Genomic DNA, 23,082 nt, shown 5'->3' with positions numbered 1-23,082 from the left:
AAATCACTATTTTTTCCGTTCCTAAATAATTATTTATTTATAATTTTTGAAATTATGCTTAAATAGAGCCCTGTCCTCACGTGAATGATTAAAGAGAACCCCGAGAGAGAGAGAGAGAGGGAGAGAGGGAGAGAGAGAGATGGAGGGAAAGTTGGAGGAAGTAATGGTGAGCGGAAGTGCAGAGAAATTGAATGAATTGATAAAGGAAGACCCTTTTATCATTGACAGAGCTTTGATCAGAGCTATGGCGACTTCCTGTGGGGAAACTCCCTTGCACGTGGCCACCATCTTGGGTCATCGCGACTTAGCCAGCGAACTGGTCCGCAGGAAGCCCAGTCTGGCTTCTGAGGTGGACTGGCTTGGCCGCACCCCGCTTCACCTGGCTTCCGCCAGAGGCTTCACCCATATCGTCCGCCAGTTGCTATTTCACGCGGACCACAGCAGCATCCACCTGGCTTGCGACCGGGACGGTAGGACTCCGCTTCACCTCGCAGCGATTGAAGGACAAACTGAGGTAATAGAAGAGCTGTGTCGCCGCCACCCTACGTCAATCGGAGAGAAGAGCAGTGGAGGACAGACGGTATTACACTTGTGTGTGAAGTATGACCGTCTTGAGGCTCTTAAGCTGTTGGTTGAATCTGCGAGTCCCCAGTTTGTCATGTCTAAAGATGATGATGGCAATACAATTTTGCATCTCGCTGCATATCTTCAACAAGCAGAGGTATGTATCATGGCTAGCATTCGTCCTTGCGAAAATTTAATAAATTTAGGCCTCATTGTTTGGGAGCACTTAAAAAAAAAGTTAATTCATTGTGGAAATTACTTTTTTTTAAGTCTAATTTTAGAGTCCATTGGGTCTTTTCTTAGTCCATTTTTTGAATTAATGCATAATTGTATAAATATTCATTAATATAATAAAATGAAAAAATACATAAAAAAAAATGAAGAAAAAAACTGAATACATGAAAAATAAAAATAAAAATGGAATACATTGATTATTTGAAGGAGTGGGGGAGAGGGAAATATTTGAGAAAAAATTGGATATTGAAAAGGTGAGGAAAAGACTAAGTGATTGGGATTGAAGAAATTGAGGAGTGGTTGAAAACCGAAGAGTTCAAATTGTAGAAGCTTGGTAGTAGAGAATTAAAGTGGTTCGAGCAAAGAGAACGCAAGTTGGTTTAAGGGATGCAGAAGCAAAGAAATAAAAGGTTAGTGTTCATTTATTTTAATTCAATTTAATTATAAGTTTGTAAGTCTAGAATGCGTTCAAGCACTAAAAATTCAAACTAACTCCTTTTGAAATTTTGAATGAAGTTTTCTATAAATACTCAATGTTGGACTTAGGACTTGACTCATATTCGAAGTTTTAACTCAAAAACCCGAATGTCCATATTTGATTTGAGTTTGATACCCCAAATTCGATTCGAAACCTAGGTCAATTTGACCCAAGTTCAAGTCAATTGACCTGTTTACCCTTAGAACTAATTCAACCCTTGACCCGAGTCGATTAATTCAGCCTAAGCCTGGTAAAATTAATTTTAAAATAAATATATATATCAATTCTGGATTGGATTGAACAAAAACTATTTATTAATTTAAATTTAAATTAAATAAATTAAAATAATAAATTTAATTAACAAAATTATTTTTATCATAATTTAATATGATAGTAATATGTTGTAAATAAACATCATTAGCTTAATCCCCATTTTTAAAATAAACCGAGAAGGGATTTTGTGGGCTTGGGCTTAGCCCACGGAATCTTGTGGGCCCTATGTGCGCCACACACGATCATCATGCAGCTGAGGTGGCATCTAGGGAGCTTTCTTCGCCTTTCCACCGCCGCTCCTCGTCGGAAGTGGACACAGCTACGTGTGCATCAAGCGCGTTAGAGCACGCCTTCTTGTCAACTGCCAAGTGGCCTGGTTGTGTTCAAGCTCAAACGTAACGTTTTGAAAACGTGTTTATACTTCTTACTAAATCTAAAACAATTTAAACAAATAAAAAATAAATATAAATTAAATAACACAAAATTTAGAAAATTACATTATATCAAAATGTATACAGTAAATATTTAGTGTTTGAATTATATGTCTAAAATATAATTTTAGGAAAAAATATATTGATGCTCCTCGGATATCATTGACTCTCCATTTTTCCTTTTTATACGCATTAAATGATTAAATGATAATTTTACTTCTTAATTCTTGAAATTTCATAATTTAGGTGTCGAAAAAAAAGTCTTAGCCAACAATTTTTTTTAACAACAATCGCCCGATCACGAATAAAAAATTAGTTAAGATTCTTGGATTGTATGACGGGCCTCTCTAACCAATAAAATTACTCTAAGTAATGAGTTTCATGTGAATCCCACTTGATAGGGTCCACTATACAGTCCCACTATATGTAATGGCATCATTGACCAAATAGGCCTGATGGAGAACTTAATATTTTCTCTTGATCACGAAAACTATAAACGCAACAAATAATAACTGGTAATTATAATTACAGTACCGAGGATGCATTACTTTATAAAATTTCTTTTTAATAAACCAAGAATCTAAAACAAAGATATATTGTTCTAAAAATAAAATAGGAGAAGTAAAGCATGATTAATGTCAGTCGTTTGATAGAATTTTAAATTTTGCATCAATTTAGTTAGAAAAGGGTAGAATTAAGAGAAGGTTCATTCATCCTGTAAGCTAATTGATGCAAAGGACACAACACCATTATTTTTAGTACCTCACTTTTCATACTATATTTCTTTTAAAATGATTTTAATTCGCCAGCCTCTTCTTGCTCTTTCAGCCAGCCACTGCTTTCCCTCCTCCGACACATTTTGCATGCAATTAGTTTAAAGAAACTACAAGATTTTAGTCTAAATGATTAAATTAAAATCTTAAAGCTTGAAAAACAAGTAAACAAATAGTTTTTTTTTTTGTTTAATTTAAGCATTTAAAATTTACAAATAACCCCAAAATTGCAACATGGAAATATTTTCAAAAATATTGAAAGGTTTTCGTAGGGGTTCTTTTAAAAGGATTTTTTTTTTCATTTATTAATATCTAATTCAAGTTTTAAGAATTCATGATTGAGTTAAATTTTGAGGTAAGTAACAATCTATGTTGTCCGCCGCAGATTTGAGGCTTATAAATTCAAATGTTAATGTGATATTTTATATCTGACTTAAAGAATTTTAAATCTTATGATTTACAAAATCGTGCGTTATAAGAATTCAACTAAGGAATTTCGATTTTTGGGCATATAATTTTTCTAGACAAGACGAGTTTGAGTATCCTCCCATATACCAACCGTCTTGACTCAAGTTGAACAAACTGTAAATTAATTGTTAACTTGCTTATATATCAATTTAATCAATTATATTTTAAATAAAATTAATTATATTTTCTTAGAAATCAAAGGCATTCATAGTATGTATAAGATTGACACGGTAAGCTTTCAAGCCTTATTTACCATCCATTGTAGGCAATCATCACTCTAAGAAAATATTAGGTGCACTGGGCATATAGATCACATTTAACATTGTTGCTGAATAGAAACGTCAAATGATCTCCGATGAATTTTTCGATCTCAACCACCTAAAAAAGGATGAAATAAGAGTGGCTTAGAGGACCTGGAGTATATTCTAGGGGATCTCTCCAATGCCTTAGGGATTGGTGTGAGAGGTTATAAGCAATAGTAGAATAAGTTAGGATGATCTCTTACCTCTTTGCAGTGCTCCCGTTTTATATTGGCGAGATTTGACCCTTAGAAGATTTTTCATTTATGAGCGTGTTTATGGCTCTTGGCGTGAATCCCTCTGATTATTAGAACGCTGGCATAGATCGCTCTGGTCATCAAGGTGTTGGCATCAATTGCTCTGGTCGAGCAATTGACTTGGGTTGTAACTGCCCTCATCAATGGTGGGCTCTATTCTCCTCTTGACTTATGATAGGTGATATATTTGGGGCATATCAGTTGCCCCACCATTAGATTCAAATTTTTGGAGCCGGTTTCCTAAAGTTTGAAAGTTGTCATGTATATATATATATTTGGCTACTTGTACGAGCTTCCTTCCTATATATGGCTTCCCGAACCGACATTGGTCGGTAGTCGTCTTATCCAAGTCGGTGTATTTTTCATTTCGGCTCAACTGAGCCGATCACTTTCTTATTTCGTGGCTTGTCGAGCTGGTTGTTGATGGGTACGCGGCTTCCCGAGCCGAGATTAAAGCAGTGTCGGCTTTAATTGAGCCGGTTATTGCTGAGTACGCAACTTCCGAGCTGAGAATGTTACAACGTCGGCTTGAATCGAGCCAATTATTGATGAGTATGTGGCTTCTGAGCTGAGACCATTGCAATGTCGACTTATCCAAGCTGACTTTTCTGCGTATGCAGCTTCTCAAGCCAAGATTGAAGCAGAGTCGATGTTTTCAAGCTGATTGTTACTGGATATTTTGTGTCAAACCATTTTTCGAGGGAGATTTTGTGTCGATCAGCTCTTTGCGAGGCCTTTTGTTGCGAGCAGCACTTTAAGGTGCAATTTCGTGCCGAGTAGCTCTTTAAAGGGAAACTTCGTGCTGAGCAACTCTTCAAGGGTTTTTTTTCTACCGAGTTGATCTTTGCGAGGCTTTTTGTTTTAAGCAGCTCTTTAAAGGGAAACTTTGTGCCGAGCAACTCTTCAAGGGCATTTTTTGCCGAGCAGGTCTTTAAAGGCAGTTTTTGCCGAGCAGCTCTTTAAAGGGCAACTTCATGCCGAGCAACTCTTTGAGGGCATTTTTTGCAAAGCAATTTTTTGTGAGACTTTTTGTTCGGAGCAGCTCTTTAAAGGGCAACTTTGTGCCGAGCAGCTCTTCGAGGGCATTTTTTTCTGTGCAAATCTTTGTGACGGTTTTTTTTTTTTTTTTTCGAGCAATTTTTTAAAGGGAAACTTTGTGTTGAGCAACTCTTCAAGGGATTTTTTTGCCAAGTAGTTCTTGAATAGGCATTTTATGCCGAGTAGATCTTTGCGAGGCTTTTACCTTACCTTACCTTTGTGAGTTTTACTCATCACTTGGGCGGTTTTCAGACCTCAATTGGGCCAGATCTTTTTAGCCTAATGTGTTATGCTCATCTTTTGGGCTGTCTTCAAACCTCAATTGGGCTAGTTCTTCTTGGTCTAATAAGTTGTGATTATCTTTTGAGCTATCTTCAGGCCTCATGAGTGTTGCTTATCAGTTGGGCCAATTTTTCTTTGCCTAATGAGTTGTACTCATCATTTGGGCTATCTTCGGGCCTCAGTTGGGCTGCTTCTTTTTGGCCTAATGAGTTGTGCTCATCTATTGGGCTGTCTTCGGATCTTAGTTGTGTCAATTCTTCTTGGTCTAATGAGTTGTGCTTATCTTTTGAGCTGTCTTTAGGCCTAACGAGCGTTACTTATCAGTTGGGCTTGTTTTTCTTTACCTAATGAGTTGTGCTCATCATTTGGGCTATCATCGAGCCTCAGTTGGGCTGGTTCTTCTTTGCTTAATGAGCTGTGCTCATCTTTTGGGTTTTCTTCAAGTCTTATGAGTGTTGCTCATTAGTTGGACCGATTTTTCTTTGCCTAATGAGTTGTGCTCATCTTTTGAGCTATCTTCAAGCCTCATGAGTGTTACTCATTAGTTGGGCCAGTTTCTTTTTACCTAATGAGTTGTCCTCGTCTTTTGGGATGTCTTCAAGCTTCATAAGCATTGCTCATTAGTTGGGTTGGTTTTTCTTTGTATAATGAGTTGCGCTCATCTTTTGAGCTATTTCTACCTAGTTCAGAGATCTCTCTTTTTGTAAATTTGCTTTTAGCTATTTTGTAATTTTCTTTTAAAGCATACAATCTTAATGAAATTTCTATTCATGAATAATACTTCTATAATATATAAGAGTTCCAAGTGTTTTTTATCTCCTTCCCTTCTAAGTCTTTTAGTTTGTACACTCCCAATTTGATTTCTAATGCTATTTAGTATGATCCTTCCTAGTTGGGCTTCATCTTGTTTGATCCCAATTCTTCAGGGTTGTTTCGTACTTTCCTTAGGACCAAATCTCCTAAGTCGAACATTCGTGCCTTTACCTAAGAGTTGTAATACCTAGCCACCTTCTGTTGGTATGCTGTTGTTCTGATCTGCTGTGACGACCTGCTTAATTTCCACATTTTTTTTTTCAACAATAAGATCAACAACATAAATCTCGGCATATCCTAATCCACCTGGACCTGTGGGTACCAGGGATACATCGAAACATATAACAAAAACCTACGCAACAGGAAATACATGAACATATCCATCTCATTATACCATACATCACAATATACCAGAGTTACTACAATCACTGCATCCATATATACACAACACTCAACCCAAAAAGAATATGTCTTACAGCCGTTTCCACCAAATACATCTGACCTTATCAAAATACTCACCCTTCTGGAAGGGTAGATCTATCATACTAGATGAGCGGGGCTTTACCCGCTCTCCTCTCAGGAGCTCCTGAAAAGTTTATAAAATTTAGGGGTGAGACACCTCTCAGTAAGGGAAATAAACTAATACCAGTGTGTGGCAACATGAGTATTCCATGTTATACATATACCATACAGAACATATTCAGTAACTATCCTATCAAATCTGGATAAACATATATATATATATATATATATATATATATCATCAAAACATGGCAGAACATACTGTATTTTCATAATCATATCTCATCCATCATATAATAATAATAACACAAAACATTCCTGGTATGTCAGACCTGGTCCGCACACCAAGAGCGATCATACACTTCTTAAAACCACATCGACCATCCAATCTCACACCACTTCGTATAGCGGCGTTAACATAAATATCATGATCACGAAGACTATGGACACATAGCAACGGTATTGTGCAAGTGCTTGCCTAAACCAAGCCAACCAGGTTATGATATCATATAACATATACTGAAATTGTGATAAATGGATATCTCATATCATTAATTTTCGCATCAATCATATCATTTTGCATATATATCATGAGGTATTACACATTTTATCATAGCTCGGCCCGTACGCCGAAAAATCATAGCACAACCCGTATGCTGGAAAATCACAACATAGCATGGCCTGTATGCCGACAAACATATCATAGCATAACCCGTACGTTGGCAAATCACATTATAGCACGACCTGTACGCCGACAAATCACATCATAGCACGGCTAGTACGTCGGCAAACATATATACAAATCCCTATTATAATCCATTCCAGAAAATAGTGTTTCACAACATTTTATACTTATGTCACACTGAACAAATTTTCTGCGTATTCAACGTATCATTATTTCAACAGTGTTTTCCCAAATATAAATATTATATATATAAACATATTTATTTTACAAAAATCAAATGCTATATATATATATATATATATATTTATATACATACATTTTCTCAAAAGGACTAGCTTAGTTTATCCCCTTAACTGATTCCTGAAAAGCCCCTAAGAAAATTTGTCCCGCACTCGCAGGGTTCTCAACTCAACACCCTGAAAATAACATTTCCCAGAACTAAAGTTTAGTATTTCTACGCGTATAACACTTCCCTCAACTATCAATAATCCAAATATTGAGTAGAAAGCCTTACCCTGGATTTGGGATGGTTTCCACTTTAGCCCCACCGACGATCCGCTCCAGCAGACTTATAGAGAACTTCGCCAAGAGCGTCGTGGTAGCCTCAAATCTTTGATCCGGAGAGCAACAGTCTCAGAAACGAAAGAGAGAAGTGAGTGAGTGAGTGAGAGAGAGAGAGAGAGAGAGAGAGAGAGAGAGAGAGAGAGAGAGAGAGAGAGAGAGAGAGAGAGAGAGAGAGAGAGAGAGAGAGGCATTGAAAAATGGATAAAAATATGATTTTTAGCTATTTATAGGGTCAGATTCGTCAACGAGACACGTCACCTCGTTGACGAGTCCTTCTTTCAATTCGTTGACGAGACCCTGTATTCATCGATGAAATTCAGAGCAGCTAATTCCTCGTTCGGTATTTTCTCATCGACGAATCCCTGTATTGGTCGACGAATTTTCTTATGCACTCGTCGACGAGGCCCTGTATTCGTCGACAAGTCCTGGCAATTTCCTTCAAATTATTATTATCCCCTAAAATGCAATGTCGTCGACGAAGTTTACGGCCTCCTTCTGTTTCTATTTCTATTTCTCTCCCTCTTATTATTAAAATAACATTATTCTTCGAGTCACTACATCTGCACTTGGTCTTGTCTTTCCTCCAAAAGATCTAATTTTGCCTGTTGACACCCCAATTTTAACTAGGCCACCCCAAGGAAACCCAACGAAACACGAGTTGACTTTGAGCCCTGAATGACCCCAAGTTTTGGAATTAAGACCCTAACCCTTCAATCGAGTCCTTCTAATTTCAGTTAAGTTTCTAAAAAGTCAAAAATATGGTTTAGAGTTGAGTCTTGTAAATGTTCAGTACAAGTCTTGGGTTTTTAAGCCAATTGTTAGGAAATGTATATGGTAAGTTTAATTAACTCTTTTAGTTGCAAATTTAATCTTGGTGGTTGCATAGGACCCCGTAGTACCAAAATTAACCCCCCATAGCTATTAGGGTTTGAGTCTAAGGAGTCCAAAGGTGGAGTCCTTCTAAGTAGAGTGCCACAAATTTAGCTAATTTCAAAACCATTTTTCCTTAGTTGAGCCCCGTAGTTTCCAAATTCATTGTAGGCTAGGCTCTAAAGACCTTTAATTTTAGAATTTTTGTTCTTCATGATAAGCCAAGGCCCTGTTCTCCAGGTTTTCAATTTTAATCTCAAAATAAAATAAAAAATTAGGGTAGAGTCCTCATATTAGATTAAGAGTGGTCCTTTAATTTCAAAATCATTTCTCTTTTTGATAAGTCTAGGTTTTAATTACAAACCCAAAATTAGTTCAGAGACCTCATAATGAATTGAATGTGGTTCTTTGATTCCAAAGTCAGTGTTCTTCATAAATTTAGGTCTCATCCTCTAAGTTTTAATTTCAGTTTCCAAACCCAAGGTTCAGTTAATCCGTTTATAAAGGATGATCGCAACTAGGAACCCATGGTGGTGCCCGATCGCCAATTTGGCTGAAGATCTAAAAAGAAATTGAGAAAATAGAAAAAGATTACCTTACCCCCAGAATGGTGCCTACACCGCTCCTATGACAAATCCGCTCCATTAGAAATGTCAGTGGTGGGACTAGGAACCTAAAGGGTATGTTGATTAAGGTGTAATCCCGATAGGGGGGGGGGTGAATTGGATATTAAAAAAAATTAATTCACTTAATTTTCTTTTACACACTTCTTATAAGTTTACCAACTACTTCTAGTTGCTCAATTATGTGTTAGTGTGGCAATCCTATCTATGCATGCAATATACTCAATTTAAATACAACGCGGAAAATAACGAGTAAAAGGAAAAGAGATGACAAACGCGATTTTACGAGGTTGAGCCAACTTGGCCTACGTCCTCGCCTTGAGCAACCACTCAAGGATTCACTAATAACCCTGCTCCTTAAAGTGGGACGGAGCTTCCCTTACAAACCGCTACTTACAAGAGGTACAACTCCCTCCTTATCCGCTGCTCACAAGAGGTACAACTTCCTCCTCACACTCGGTTCACTACCCGAACCGTGTTTATAATGAAATCTGAGAAATAACACTCAAAACAATGCTTCCAACAAAAGCTTGTGAGTACAATTCAAATTCCTAGTACATTATCATATGATATAACTTGAAGCTCAAGAATGTATGAAAAACGATACAATCGTTTGATGTATGATATGTGTCAACACACAAATTCGTATTTAATCAAAAAATTCTCAAGTGAAAATATATTTGAAATGCTTTGGAGTCCACTAGGGTTCTTGATTCACTTTGTAAAGATGCTCAAGTATATTTGAAGTGAGTTATTTAACAAAAATTTGACTTGAATACAACTCAATCAGAAATCACAAAGTTTTCCTTCAAGTTCCAATATTTTAATCAAAGTAGATTTTTCAATAAGAAGCCCCAACGAACAATATATATGAATATGTGTTTATCTACTTCTTGAAGTTCAAATCATTCAACCAAGCTAACAAGTTTTTCTCAAAACATGATCTTCCCAAAATTCAGTTTTTATATGTGAATACACACTCAAGATCAAAACCTCTTTCTAATGATTAACAAGTAAAGAGATGAGAGATTCTTGAAAAATGATAACTTGACAGATCAAACCTTAATATTGGATCAAAGTTTAGTTGGATGAATGAATGCTCTTTTGATTTCAGTAGAGATTTTCCCAAACGAAGATGGAAGAAGATTGAAAGTGCAGAAAAACCGACTCTAGGGTTCAAATCTTGCAATGAGAAGTATATCTTTCTTGGTTTGTCCTTGTACATGTGTTTTAGTGTTTAGATATTCATAATATATATTATATTACCCTTAGAATTAATCTCAGCCGTTGGATCAATAAGATACTTCGCGTGTCCTTTTAATAAAGAGCTGATTTTTAGGCTTTCTCGCGAGTTCAGGCAACCGAACTCGACTTCAGGCTCCTGAAGTGTCAACTTCAGGCGCCTGAGGTTCTAAGGTCAAGCGACTGAAGAGCCTCAGTCAGGTTCTGTCTTCTCCATTTAATTCTTCAGGCGACTGAACTTAATCTTCAGGCAATTGAACAAATTTTTCAGGCTACTGAGGTTTGAGTTTAGGCAACCGAACTCCCCATTCTCTCAAATTCTTATTTCTAACTAAAAATTTTCTTGGTTTCTTTTCTTGGATCTTTCATAAAATATATTTTTCATGATTTTGAAAACATTTCAAGGTCCATAAGAGTTTCCTAATGATGTACATGAAATGCATGAATCCTAAAACCATTCTAAGTTATAATGAGCTTCAAAATAAATCATATGCCAATGTAAATACATAAGCTCTAAATACCCATTCCCAAGAGTTTCTTGAACTTTGCCGCTTGTATCTTGATTCTCGTACTCTTTAAGTTCCAAGATGCTTTCCACGATTTGTAGACTTTACTTGAAGGCATCCATAACTTGTTATATTTCTGTGCATGGTTAATATAGGTCATGTACACAAACTTGATGCACAGATTAAATACCAAGTGATTTGTCATTATCAAAATAAGATTGGACTTGTAGAGTCAACAATCTCCCATTTTTTGATGATGACAAATGCACGAGCAAAAAATATATAATGGGTTACGCCCAACCAAGGCTCTTCCTCAAATAATGCATCAAATATTCAATGAATGACAATATGCTCATGTTCATACACAACGTGTTTATCCTGAATCCAAATGAAATAGGAAATACGCTCATAATAAATATGCTCATGATGTTGCAACTATAACATCAATAACAGTTTCTCCCCCTTTGTATATCTCACCCTTTGCATAACATCAATAACAGTTTTTGCTCATTCTTCTTTGCTTCTTATTTTTGTGTGTTATTATTTTTGCTCCTAATTTTTCTTCCCCTTTTGACATCAACAAATAGGTGTAAACAGTTAAAGCATGAGTAGACGCAACCTCATGTTCTTCTCTCCTTAGAGATCTTAAGGTTTTGAATGTGTCTAAATGTTGATACCAAATATTAATAATATTAATAATATGCACGTTCAAGTGATTAAATCGTAAGAGATGTTGCTCCCCCGGAATTTTATCATTTAATCATGATTCTAAGCAACCTCTTGACTATGCATGAAACCTAATTCACGTCTAATTTGTATAAATCTATCCTCTGCAAGTGGTTTTGTGAATATATTGGCCCATTGTTCATCGGTGCACACAAACTCAAGTCTTACATCCCCTTTTTGTACATGGTCACGAAGAAAGTGATGTCGTATTTTTATGTGCTTAGTTCGTGAATGTAATATGGGATTCTTTGAGATATTTATTGCACTCGTATTATCATATCTTATGGGAATTGTTTCATAACTTAATCCAAAATCCTCTAGTTGTTGCTTCATGTAAAGCGTTTGAGCACAACAACTACCTGCCGCTATGTATTCAGCTTCAGCTGTGGAAAGAGCGACTGGATTTTGTTTCTTGGAAAACCAAGAGACCAAGGAGTGTCCTAAGAAGTGACAAGTACCACTAGTGCTCTTCCTATCCAATTTACTACCCTCATAATCAGCATCTGAATAACTAAGAATCTCAAATGATGTGTGCTTAGGATACCATAACCCAATGTCCACGATTCCTATCAAATATCTAAGTATACGTTTAACAGCTAGTAAGTGAGACTCTTATGGAGCAGACTGAAATCTTGCGCACAAACATACGCTAAACATTATATCTGGTCTACTGGCAGTCAGGTATAGCAAGCTACCTATCATTCCACGATAGAGTTTGACATATACTGGTTTACCTTGTTCATCTTTATCTAATTTCAATGAAGTGCTCATAGGTGTACCTAGTATTTTTCCGTCTTCCATGTTAAATTTTTTGAGTAAGTCTCTAATATACTTTGATTGATTTATGAATATTCCATGATTTGCTTGTTTGATCTGAAGTCCTAGGAAAAAGTTTGGTTCTCCCATCATGCTCATCTCAAATTCATTTTGCATGGTATTGGCAAATTCATTACACAATTCTTTATCTGTAGCGCCAGAGATGATGTCATCTACATATACCTTGCACTAGGAGAATATCATCTTTCTTAGCCTTTATGAATAGGGTTGTATCTATCTTTCCTCTTATAAATTCATTTTCTAACAGAAATCCGCTTAGCTTTTCATACCAAACTCTAGGAGCTTGCTTTAAACCATACAAGGCCTTTGTTAGTTTATAAACATGATCAGAGTTGTTTGTTAGTTTACAAGGCCATTCATATTATCTTCTGGCCATTACATCTCTCCTCCTTATAAAAATTGCATCCTCGAAAATTGTTGAATAGAACCCAAATAAAACTCATCGTTAACCTAACAAGTTTTGTGTTAATCTTGTAAACCATCCTATTAGAATTGATAACTAACATAAATTGATGGGTATAGATCTTGTCCTAATACACCTTGCTTCAGCTCCAACACTCAACAACTTTAATTTTTACCTCGATTCTTTCAAAAATCTAACATCAACATTTCCTGTTTAGCATATAATTGATGCTCTTGTAATGTTTGTAAAATGAATCACAAATCTTGTTCATGCTCCTCTTGAGTCTTTGAATACCCCAAAAATCATCCATAAAAATTATATTAAGTTAATCCAAGTATGGTTGAATAACTTGATTCATTATATCTATGAAAATGTAAGGTGCATTGGTCACCCCAATTGATAACATCAAAAACTTATAGTGACCTTTTTATGTACTCAGTTATGTCTTTGGAGTGTATAATTTCCAATTATTAATTAGTAATAATTTAATCACAAATCAACCTTCAAAATTTTTTGGATTTATCAATTATTCCAATAATCCCCCAATCCCTGGAAGTCGATAGCAATTCCTACCGTAATGTGATTCAACTTTCAATGATTAATGCATAACCTCAAGGCCCCATTATGTCTCTTAGTGAATAACACAGGTGCAACCTATGATGATATACTAGGTCGAACAGATTCCTTGTTAAGGAAATCTTCTAGTTGCACCTTAAGTTGTCTTAGTTCAGTTGATGTCATTCTATAGGAAGCAATTAGCATAGGCTCCGCTCCTAGCACCAAATCAATATTAAATTCAATCTCCTCTTGAAGGTAGCCCCGTTAAGTCATCTGGAAAGAATATTTAAAAATTCATCACCTATGGGTAAAGATAGTTAACTCGTATATTTCTTTCATTACTACTACAAACCCCAAACATGTGCCCAAATTCTATCCTTCCTTACACACTCAAGACGTCAAGTATGAAAGCTTATTAGTTAGAAAGAAAACCCTCACTCCATTTGGATTTCTAAATACTATTTCCTTTTAAAAACAAACAACTAGGTGTATGATCAATAGATGACTGCCAATGGTTAGCCTCATCTTTAACTAGAGAACATGCAATAATGACTCGTACTCATCAAGGATCAGACCTACTGGGACATCTCAGACCAGGATGCATAATCATTTGTCTGCCAGATCAAATGTATAAAAGTACTTCAAAACTCTCATCATAACTTTGTAATTCGTTTGAGTAAAAATTATATGAACTCCCAAATATTCCTTGGATTTCTAATCACCTAATTTCTTTTCAATGTCAAACTAACGCACAAGCTTACACTTTTAAATCAAGGTAAGGTATCATTTTCCTACCAAATTTGGTTCCTAGATTTTTTTTTTCCTTGCTTCAAATAGTTTTTAAGACTCAACTTCTAACCTATGGCGGCATCCATTGAATATCAAAACATAATTGGAAAATATCCTCAATGAAAAATATGGATTGCAATTATAGCAAGTCTAAGTCCTAGTATACTAACTCAAGCCAACCCTGATCTTACTCTAGTGGCTAGACAAATATGCAATACACATGTGTTTTGATTTTTCAATATAAAATACAATACAAATGAAGTTGTTTAGTTAGCTATGATCAGTGGTCGGGCATTATCCGGCTGCATGAATCTTATGCAAAATGAATCAAGAAGGAAAGGGTGATATTCATTTGTACTAGAGAGTTGCTAATGGTAGAAGGATTAGATTCTGATGATGGCTTCAAAAGCCATAATCAGTTGCAAATAACTATAGAAGATTTCACATGAAGTTATATACATGTTAAATCCCAACCGAGCCGATGCTTGGTGTCCCATTGCCAAGTAGGATTCACATGGATAGAGCAAAAAAATAAAACTCCACATCCTAACATACATGGTTTCCTTTCTGGATAGCAAATTATTAAAGATCTGAGTATCATTATGATTTTTCTTCTAAGTAAGTTGATAAATATGATTCTGTTAGGTGTTATTTGATTCACAGGATCCTTCAGGCCACTTGGCAATGTGATGCCCATGACATCTTATTCTCTGGTTTGTTTTCAGCTTATGGTGACAGCATCACTTCCTAGGAATAAAGAATTTTCACAAAATATAGGAGTCCAATTGTTGCCCACTTAATATCTTACATTCTTATGGGCATCTTAATTTTAGGATTACAATGTCTCCACTATTTTGGTCGACTTATGGAAATATGAAATTATGTAGCTAATGCACATTCTCATCGACCCATCTTTCTTTTTCACAACCAATACCGGCGCTCCCCAGGGTGACACAGTGGGCCTGATAAACCCCTTATCCAACTGTTCCTGCAACTATTCCTTTAACTCTATCAGTGACATTCTATACAGTGCCTTCGAAATCGGCGCTGTCCCTGAAATTAGATCAATAGCAAACTCTACCTCACATTCAGGAGGTAGTCCCAAAAAATCCTCGGAAAATACATCAAGAAAATTCCTCACTATTGGGATATCCTAAACCCTCAACTCCCCTTCTAACACTTCCTTCACATAATCCAAATATCTCTGGCAACTCTCCAACAACAACCTCCTCACCTGAATGGTGGATAACAACTGTGGTGGGGCACACACACATGGCCCCACAAATCTATACTCCTATCCTCTTGGAGGTCTGAACACTACCTCTTTCTGATAATAGTTAATATTGGCCTAAGCCTAACTAACAGCTAGCCAGTCCATTGCCAAGATCAAAATAAACCAGTGCCTATAAATCACTACATACCAGTAGATAATATCCTTCCCTGAATATCCGCTGGACAATCCTTAAACACCTTTCTAAATTTTACCATTGTTCCTATTGGTGTGGTTACAAATAAGTTAATGTCTAACAATTAAGTTTCCTTCTTACACAGTTTGATATATTCCCAAGAAATAAACGAACACATTGCTTCTAAATCTTATAAAACAATAACTTTAACTGAAATTATAACTTTACTACCTGCCACCATGTCTCCTGCCGCCTCAGTATTTCCCGGCATCAATGCATAAACTTGCACCAAAGTAGTATTCATCTGCTGTCCACCTTGAGGTGCCTGATAGCCTCCTCTATATGGTCAAGGAGCAGCTTTTATCGCTAGCGGTGCCTGACAGTTTCTCAAAATATGTCCAGATTGATAGCACGAATAACAGACAACCTCTCTTACTTGGCACTCTCCCGGGTGTCTCTTGTAGCATTTGGGACAAGGAAGGGAAATAGGTCTATCTTTTACTACTCGAACGCCCATATCCTATCTCTGACCTCTTCTGCTATCCTACCTCCTCCAATCCCCTAGCTAAACCCTACCTAAAAATCTGGAGGCGTGGACCTTTTCCTCTGACTCGGTGCCGCAGCACCTCTCTATAGGTCACTCTTAATCACTGTGACTCTATCAACTATCTCCAAAAAGTCTGGGCCTAAAAACCTACAACTTGCTCATAAAATCCTTGATTCAAGCCCTCCCCAAACTTTCTTGCCTTCTTTCCTTACCTGACACTAAGTGTGGGGTAAATCAGAACAGGTCGATAAATCTAGCTGCATGTTGTTGTACCATCATATGCCCTTGCGTCAAATACAAAACTTTGCCACCTTCGTATTTCTAATGGTTGCGGGGAAGTATCACTTGAAGAACAACTCCCTGAAGTGGCTCTAGGTCCCCGTTACAGGCTCAGGTCTCTGCTCCTTTACCAATCTCGCTAATCTCCACCAGCATTTGCTTCCCCAATCAACTTGAATGCAGCAAAGGACACTTTCTGCTCCTCAATACAAGGGAGCTCTACTAACGTGTCCTCAATATCTTGAACCCAATTCTCAGCCACTAATGGGTCGGCCCCCATGAAAAACAACGGTGCTTCATATGCATGAACTGCTCAATCATGCAGCTCTGCTCTCCTAAACTCCTAGTCATTTCTGTCATCACCTGCTGGGTGACGCTATGTAATACCACTAATACACTTAACACGCTAGGATCCAAGAATAATCTTCTATGACCATTCATTTTATCATCCTCAATCCCAATTTAGAATTTAATCCTACCACTTATAAATAAGAATAGGCAATAGTATCCATGGTTTTTTTAAAATCGTCACCCTAGGAAAAACACAGAAACAATCACAGAACTCCTGCCTCGAAGCCACAAGATAGAACCCAAAATTCCCAATCTCATCCTTTAAAAATAACTTACTTATATTTGAACCTACCCATCTTTTACTTTCATCAATATTCAATTCCCAAAACTATGGTATTGTTTTTGTCGTACTTTAAAGTCTACAGAACCTATCAACCTAGGCTTTGATACCAAACTATAACGGCCTATCTAATTTACCATATATATATATTTTTTCACATAATAGCCTACCAATAATCATAACTACCACATATATAATCCACCTAAACCCATGGGTGCTGGGAAATAAACCCGTTATATGGACCTGACACCTTAGCAGCGGAAAGTTACAACATATACATATCAAATAGTCCAACAAACACAGTACCAGAGTTATACAAAATCTCTTATATTCAAATACACACATCCCAACATGAACATAAAGTTCCCTAGGATCACTACCCCAAAATCCATCTGACCCTAATGGAATAACTTACCCTTTTGGCAGGGTAGATCAAGCGACAACTATCGCTGCGGAGCTCTATTCGCTCCCCTACCTAGATTCCCTAAAATATATTCAAATTGATGTGAGACACTTCTTAGTAAAGGAATTAAACTAATATCAGTGTGTGACAACATGGGTATTTCACGTGTCATAAGCATATATTGTACATAAATCATATAGGAGAAATCTGTCTGATAAATACTGAATAAACATATTTGAAAGTAGCATACATGTCATGTTATATATCTTTACGTGTAAAACATCTTATATCACTATATAATACGTGAAATAAATCCCAAGATGGATAGCTAGCTGATGTCATGTATTATCCCCACATGACTGGGTTGTGTGGCCCGAAGGCGGAACATAGTACTGGCTGGCCGACTATGCTACATCAATATAAGTTTGTAAGTACGATGGCCCCACCCCACCCTAGTCCAGACTGCTAGGGGGACGTCTACAACTCTACACTGAAGTCACATCGACTGCCAATCTCCCACAGCCCCTTGCGGCATGTGGTAGCACTAACATAATCTGAATACATATATAGCTACGATACCGTACCGCTGAACTGAACTAAACTAAGTCATCTGGGTACTAATATCATACACTGTATTTCATATGTTGAATATAACTGTTTCACCATAATATCTAACATAATAATTTTTTCATAAAAATAACATATCTTTCATTACGACCCTTGCGCCGACATTTCATATCATATCATATCATATAAATTAATGACTCTTACACCATTTTATATAAACTATAGCCCTTACACCATTTCACATAAATTACGGCCCTTGCGCCATTTCAAAATTACAGTCGTTGCATCGTTTTATAAATTAAGACCCATGCGCCGTTTCACATAAATTACGAAAAATATAATTTATGTACTATTTTAACCATTTCCCAAAAACAATAATAGCATAAAGGTTCTGAAAACATAACAGTTTACCATCACATAAATCATAAGATTTTATACCCATGCCACACAAATTAAACCATTTTCCCTGATAATATATATATTTATATAAACATTTCCTATAAATAGCAGTAGCTTTTTCAAACATAATTTTATAATCATACATAATTTCTAAAATAAAATGTTGTAAAATAATAAGTATTTCCATGAAAATTTTGACTTAATTTATTCTCTTACCTGATTTCTTAAATTACGCCAACTGGAATCTCAAACTGATGCCTACGGCGCTCACCCGGACCCTGAATCAAAAATTTTAATTCCATTAAATCAATCATAAATAAAATACTATTTTAATATTTCCTAAACCCATAAATTACAAATAAATAGTTATACCTTCTAATATAACAAATTTACTTAATTCGCCAAATCCTGCTCTCGCTTTGTAATGGTGCCTAGGAAATCCAAATTGAAAATTTACTCCAACCAAAATTATAACGATCGCGACTAAGACCCCATGGTGGTGCCCGATCGTCGATTTGGTTGAAGATCTAAGGAAAAATTGACAAAATAGGGAAAGATTACCTTACCCCAAGAATGCTATCTACACCGCTCTCATGACAAATCCGTTTCGATAGAAATGTCGGTGGCGGAACTAGAAATCCTATGGTATTTTCGATTTTCCGATCGACCGAATATTTGTTGAGAAATTGAGAAGAGAGAGAGAGAGAGAGAGAGAGAGAGAGAGAGAGAGAGAGAGAGAGAGAGAGAGAAGAGAGAGAGTGGAGAGAGAGTGAGAGAGCGGATCTTCAGAGAAGGAAAGAAATTTCCTTTTGGATGTTTCTTGAAGGAAACATTTACTATTATAATAATAATAATAATAATAATAATAATATATATATATGTATTATATTATAATATTTAATTAATAATAATAATTTATTTAATTAATAAAAATAAAAATAAAAATAATTAATTAATTAATTAATTTATTTATTTATCTTTATTTATTTATTTTTTATTTTTTATTTTTTTACACTTCCATTCATATAATCTTCTGGCCAATACAAATGAAGTGGTGGATCACCTTGGCCTCTAGGGTGAAGGTTTTGTAGGCTGGAGGATGGTTTTGGTTTAGGACGGAGTGTTCCATCACCCGATTCAAGAAAGCCTCGGGTGTGAAGCCTTGCTCCATGATCCAGGAGGATCTAGGGTCTAGACAATCAAAAGTTCCCCTCTCCAACTCAAATGTTTCAACTATACTGTGGACGTTAAACCTATATGGTTGTTCTAAAATTTGAGTGAAATACTCATTATCATCATGGTCCAAATTCGCATAAAATAGACTAACCAAATTTGGATATACCCCCTTGGGTTGGTATGTGAGGAATTTAAACCAACCTAAGAACCTAAACATTTCAATGACATTTTGAAAATACAAGTTCACAAATGTCAAGTCTAAAATCTTACTGATGATAAGTTCAAATGTTGCCCAGTAGAATAAATCATCTTCATCCTCTCTTACGTGACCTCTCTCTCTCTCTACTTTTATTAAATCATATATAAACCCTTTTAAGAAGTGAGTTAAGAGATGAAACTTGTGAATTCAAACCACACGCTTTCCAAGGGTAGGTATCCTTTACTTAAAAGATAGTCCTTTGGAGAAAATTCTAATAGAAATAACGGTACAATTAAGTTTTAAGACATGTGAATGAATTTTTTTTAATGAAACCCTTATTTTATTGGTAGTCTTCGCTTATGGCATAAGAATACCGTGGTAACAAATAGGATATATGAAATTTACATATAAACTATAAAAATCATCACAAACATCAAAACCAAAAAATATCAATACAATAATCCAAATAAACCAATCTAACTATGTCTATATGGAATCAAAACCAAACAAATCAAACATAAACCAAATCAGAGGAAAACTAAATGATGTCAATTAAAGACGAAAGTTTGGAATACTCAATTTATCCATACGAATGAGACCTCTCATTTTACTTGACAACACATCACCTACAAAAATATCTTCTCGTGTTGCCTTCCTCCCCTTGACAAGCCAAGATATGTGAATGAATGAAGGAAGGTTAATATTCAGGAATGGTCCAACTTTTAAAGTATATGAGAATTGGCTTAATATGAAATTTGTAGTTACAAACCTCTCTTATCATTTTCTAAGATTACAAATTTATTTATAGATAATGAAATTCAATCACCAACTTCACTATGGCATCATAAAAGTAAGATATATCTCTCTAGCCCTTATATTTTAAGTTTTTAAATACTTCTTGTGATCCAATATGAGTGAGGTATATTATGAATTCTAGCTTAGTTGAAGTAATTAAGCGGGTTAGTAGCTTATATATGGACACGTACTATTTTTATTACAAACTAATTAATTAAGGTTTGGAAAATAAAGGTTCTTATTGAGGAGAGTCACGACGGCACCATATAATCATGTAAAAAATTACAAATGATTTTTTTATTTCCTTTTTTCTTAATCGATCCAGATTTTCTCCCATCCTTAGATCGATTTTATCCTTTCTGATATTCTTTTTCTTTTTTAAGAATGAAGAAAAGACTTTCCATAATGCTCTGTGCTCTGTTTGTCATTGCGGCAGATACTAAAATACCTGGTTTCAAGCGGGGAAGTGTTTAAAGATGCAGCAAATGCATTGAACAAGAACAGATTCACGGCCCTCGATGTTTTAGAGTACTGTCCAAACAAAGATTTCAAATTCCTGGAGACTTGCGCCCTTCTTCAAGAAGCCGGAGTTCGAAGAGCCAAAGATCTTCCGTCAATTGAAAATACTACGCATGCAACAGAAACTGCAAATGACGTAGTTGAAGAAGGCCAGATTACAGCAGAAACAAATCCAACTGCAAATGATGTAGTTGATGAAAGCCAGATCACAGCAGAAACAAATCCTCCACTGGCACCGCCCAAGAGCCGTATTCATCGGTTCGGACATTGTGTGAAGCTCAAATGGAAGGAATGGTTCCCGACAGACGACGAATGGAAAGGCAAGACGCGCAAGGCGTTGTTTGTGAGCGCCTCGGTGATTGTATCCATGGCTTACCAAGCCGGACTGAACCCCCCAGGCGCGGTTTGGCAAGAAGTTGACCCTAAAATTCCTAAGGATGGCAAAATTAGTGAAGATAGTATTGCACCGGAAGGAGCCTTTGCCTCAGCAGAGTCAACACCCAGACCACCACCCAACTATGCAGGAAAGTCCATTGGAGGCACGATGGACAAAGACTGCTTCGACTATTTTTCTGTGTTCAACACATTGGTGTTCATTTTGGGTGTAAGTGTCATCATGCTGCAGGGGGCTGGGATTCCTCTAATGAAGTCGAAGTTTCGCACATGGCTTTCGGGCGTAACCGTGTGCCTCACTATGTCCTTCGTGGTGCTCGCTTACTTTTTCGGCACAAAGCTAGTAGCGCCCGACAAAACATTTAACACCGTCATAGTTGGCGTGCTCTCCATTTTTAATTGGGAGTTGCTCTTGGTCCTACTGCTCTACGGGTTTTTTACCTTGGCGTGGGTGGTTAGGATTGTGTTCGCTATGTGCTCAAAAGGTTCCTATTTCTTGACGCGGTTGTGGAGGAGCCAGGGCCACAGTTTGCATGACAAATTAGGAAATGCGCAGCGGCCTTGGGTTCAAGAACAAGAAGCCACTGCTTGAATCGCCAAACTCGATCTGCAATATCACGCAATCATTAAAATATGTAGCGCCACTGCCTGCATGCCAATATGGCATGCTTCTATTAGACGTCTTCCTTCAAAACCAGTAGTTAAATCGCGTTTCTATTCAATATGGCATGTTTCAGAATCTAGTAAGTTAAAGTTGCAGCGAACCGCTGTTTGTGACAAGGATTGTGTATGTGGATGATGGATTATTCAAGTTATTTTACAATTTCAACAAAAATTCTTTTATTCTCTTGAGCGAGCCTAGGGAGAGGGTAGAGAAAGAATATGAACAGACAAACAGACACTAGAGAGAGAGAAGTATGGAAGAGAAAATATTAAGTGCACGAGTGTGCATAATATTATAGTATGAAAGAATAATATAGAACTCTATTATACGCTAAAATATAATGTTACTATTGTTTTCTTTTTTTATTTTATTTTTGTTACTCAGAATTTCAATTTGGACGAATGTTTCAGGCGGCACTGCCTAGCTCCTCAACTCTCTCCTAATAAGTTATAAATTTTTTAAAATATTGTCTCGTTAAAATGCCACTTCATAACTATCCTAAAATACCACGATAACTTATAATAGTTATAAGTTATATGCAGTATATTATTATTTTCTATTGACTATAATAAGTTATAAACTTTTTAAAATATTATATGCAGTATATATCCTAAAATAATAATAATAATAATAATAATAATAATAATAATAATATGCTGCATATATCTTATTTTCAGAAATGAAAATTTTTAAAATATCATTTCATGAGAAAAAATTTTATGTCACAAAGTAAAAGAACTATTATGGTATTTAAGATATGATTTTAAAATATAGACCTTGGTCACCACTTAATTGCTAAATTCCTATTAGTAAGTCACAATACAATTGATTAATTGCATTAGGTTATGAAAACCTAGATTTTCAATTTT

General features: G+C 36.1%; 1 protein-coding gene across 1 annotated transcript; it reads left to right on the top strand.

The window, feature by feature from the left end:
* The first annotated feature begins 10 nt into the window (after positions 1-10).
* LOC131164381 (ankyrin repeat-containing protein At5g02620-like) lies at positions 11-22,384 on the top strand. Its single transcript, XM_058121523.1, has 2 exons — positions 11-721; positions 21,074-22,384. The coding sequence occupies exons 1-2, from the start codon at positions 140-142 to the stop codon at positions 22,139-22,141; spliced, it is 1,650 nt and encodes a 549-aa protein (XP_057977506.1). The 5' UTR covers positions 11-139; the 3' UTR covers positions 22,142-22,384.
* The last annotated feature ends 698 nt before the right edge of the window (positions 22,385-23,082 follow it).

This window comes from Malania oleifera, chromosome 9, assembly GCF_029873635.1.
Source record: "Malania oleifera isolate guangnan ecotype guangnan chromosome 9, ASM2987363v1, whole genome shotgun sequence".
NCBI lineage: Eukaryota > Viridiplantae > Streptophyta > Magnoliopsida > Santalales > Ximeniaceae > Malania > Malania oleifera.
This window is presented reverse-complemented; position numbering and strand designations above follow the sequence as displayed.

Excerpts from the sequence above, each read along its gene's own strand:
- LOC131164381 (XM_058121523.1), top strand. The coding sequence starts at position 140 with ATGGAGGGAAAGTTGGAGGAAGTAATGGTGAGCGGAAGTGCAGAGAAA. Across the intron at positions 722-21,073 it reads CATATCTTCAACAAGCAGAG|ATACTAAAATACCTGGTTTC; the intron begins GTATGTATCATG and ends TCATTGCGGCAG.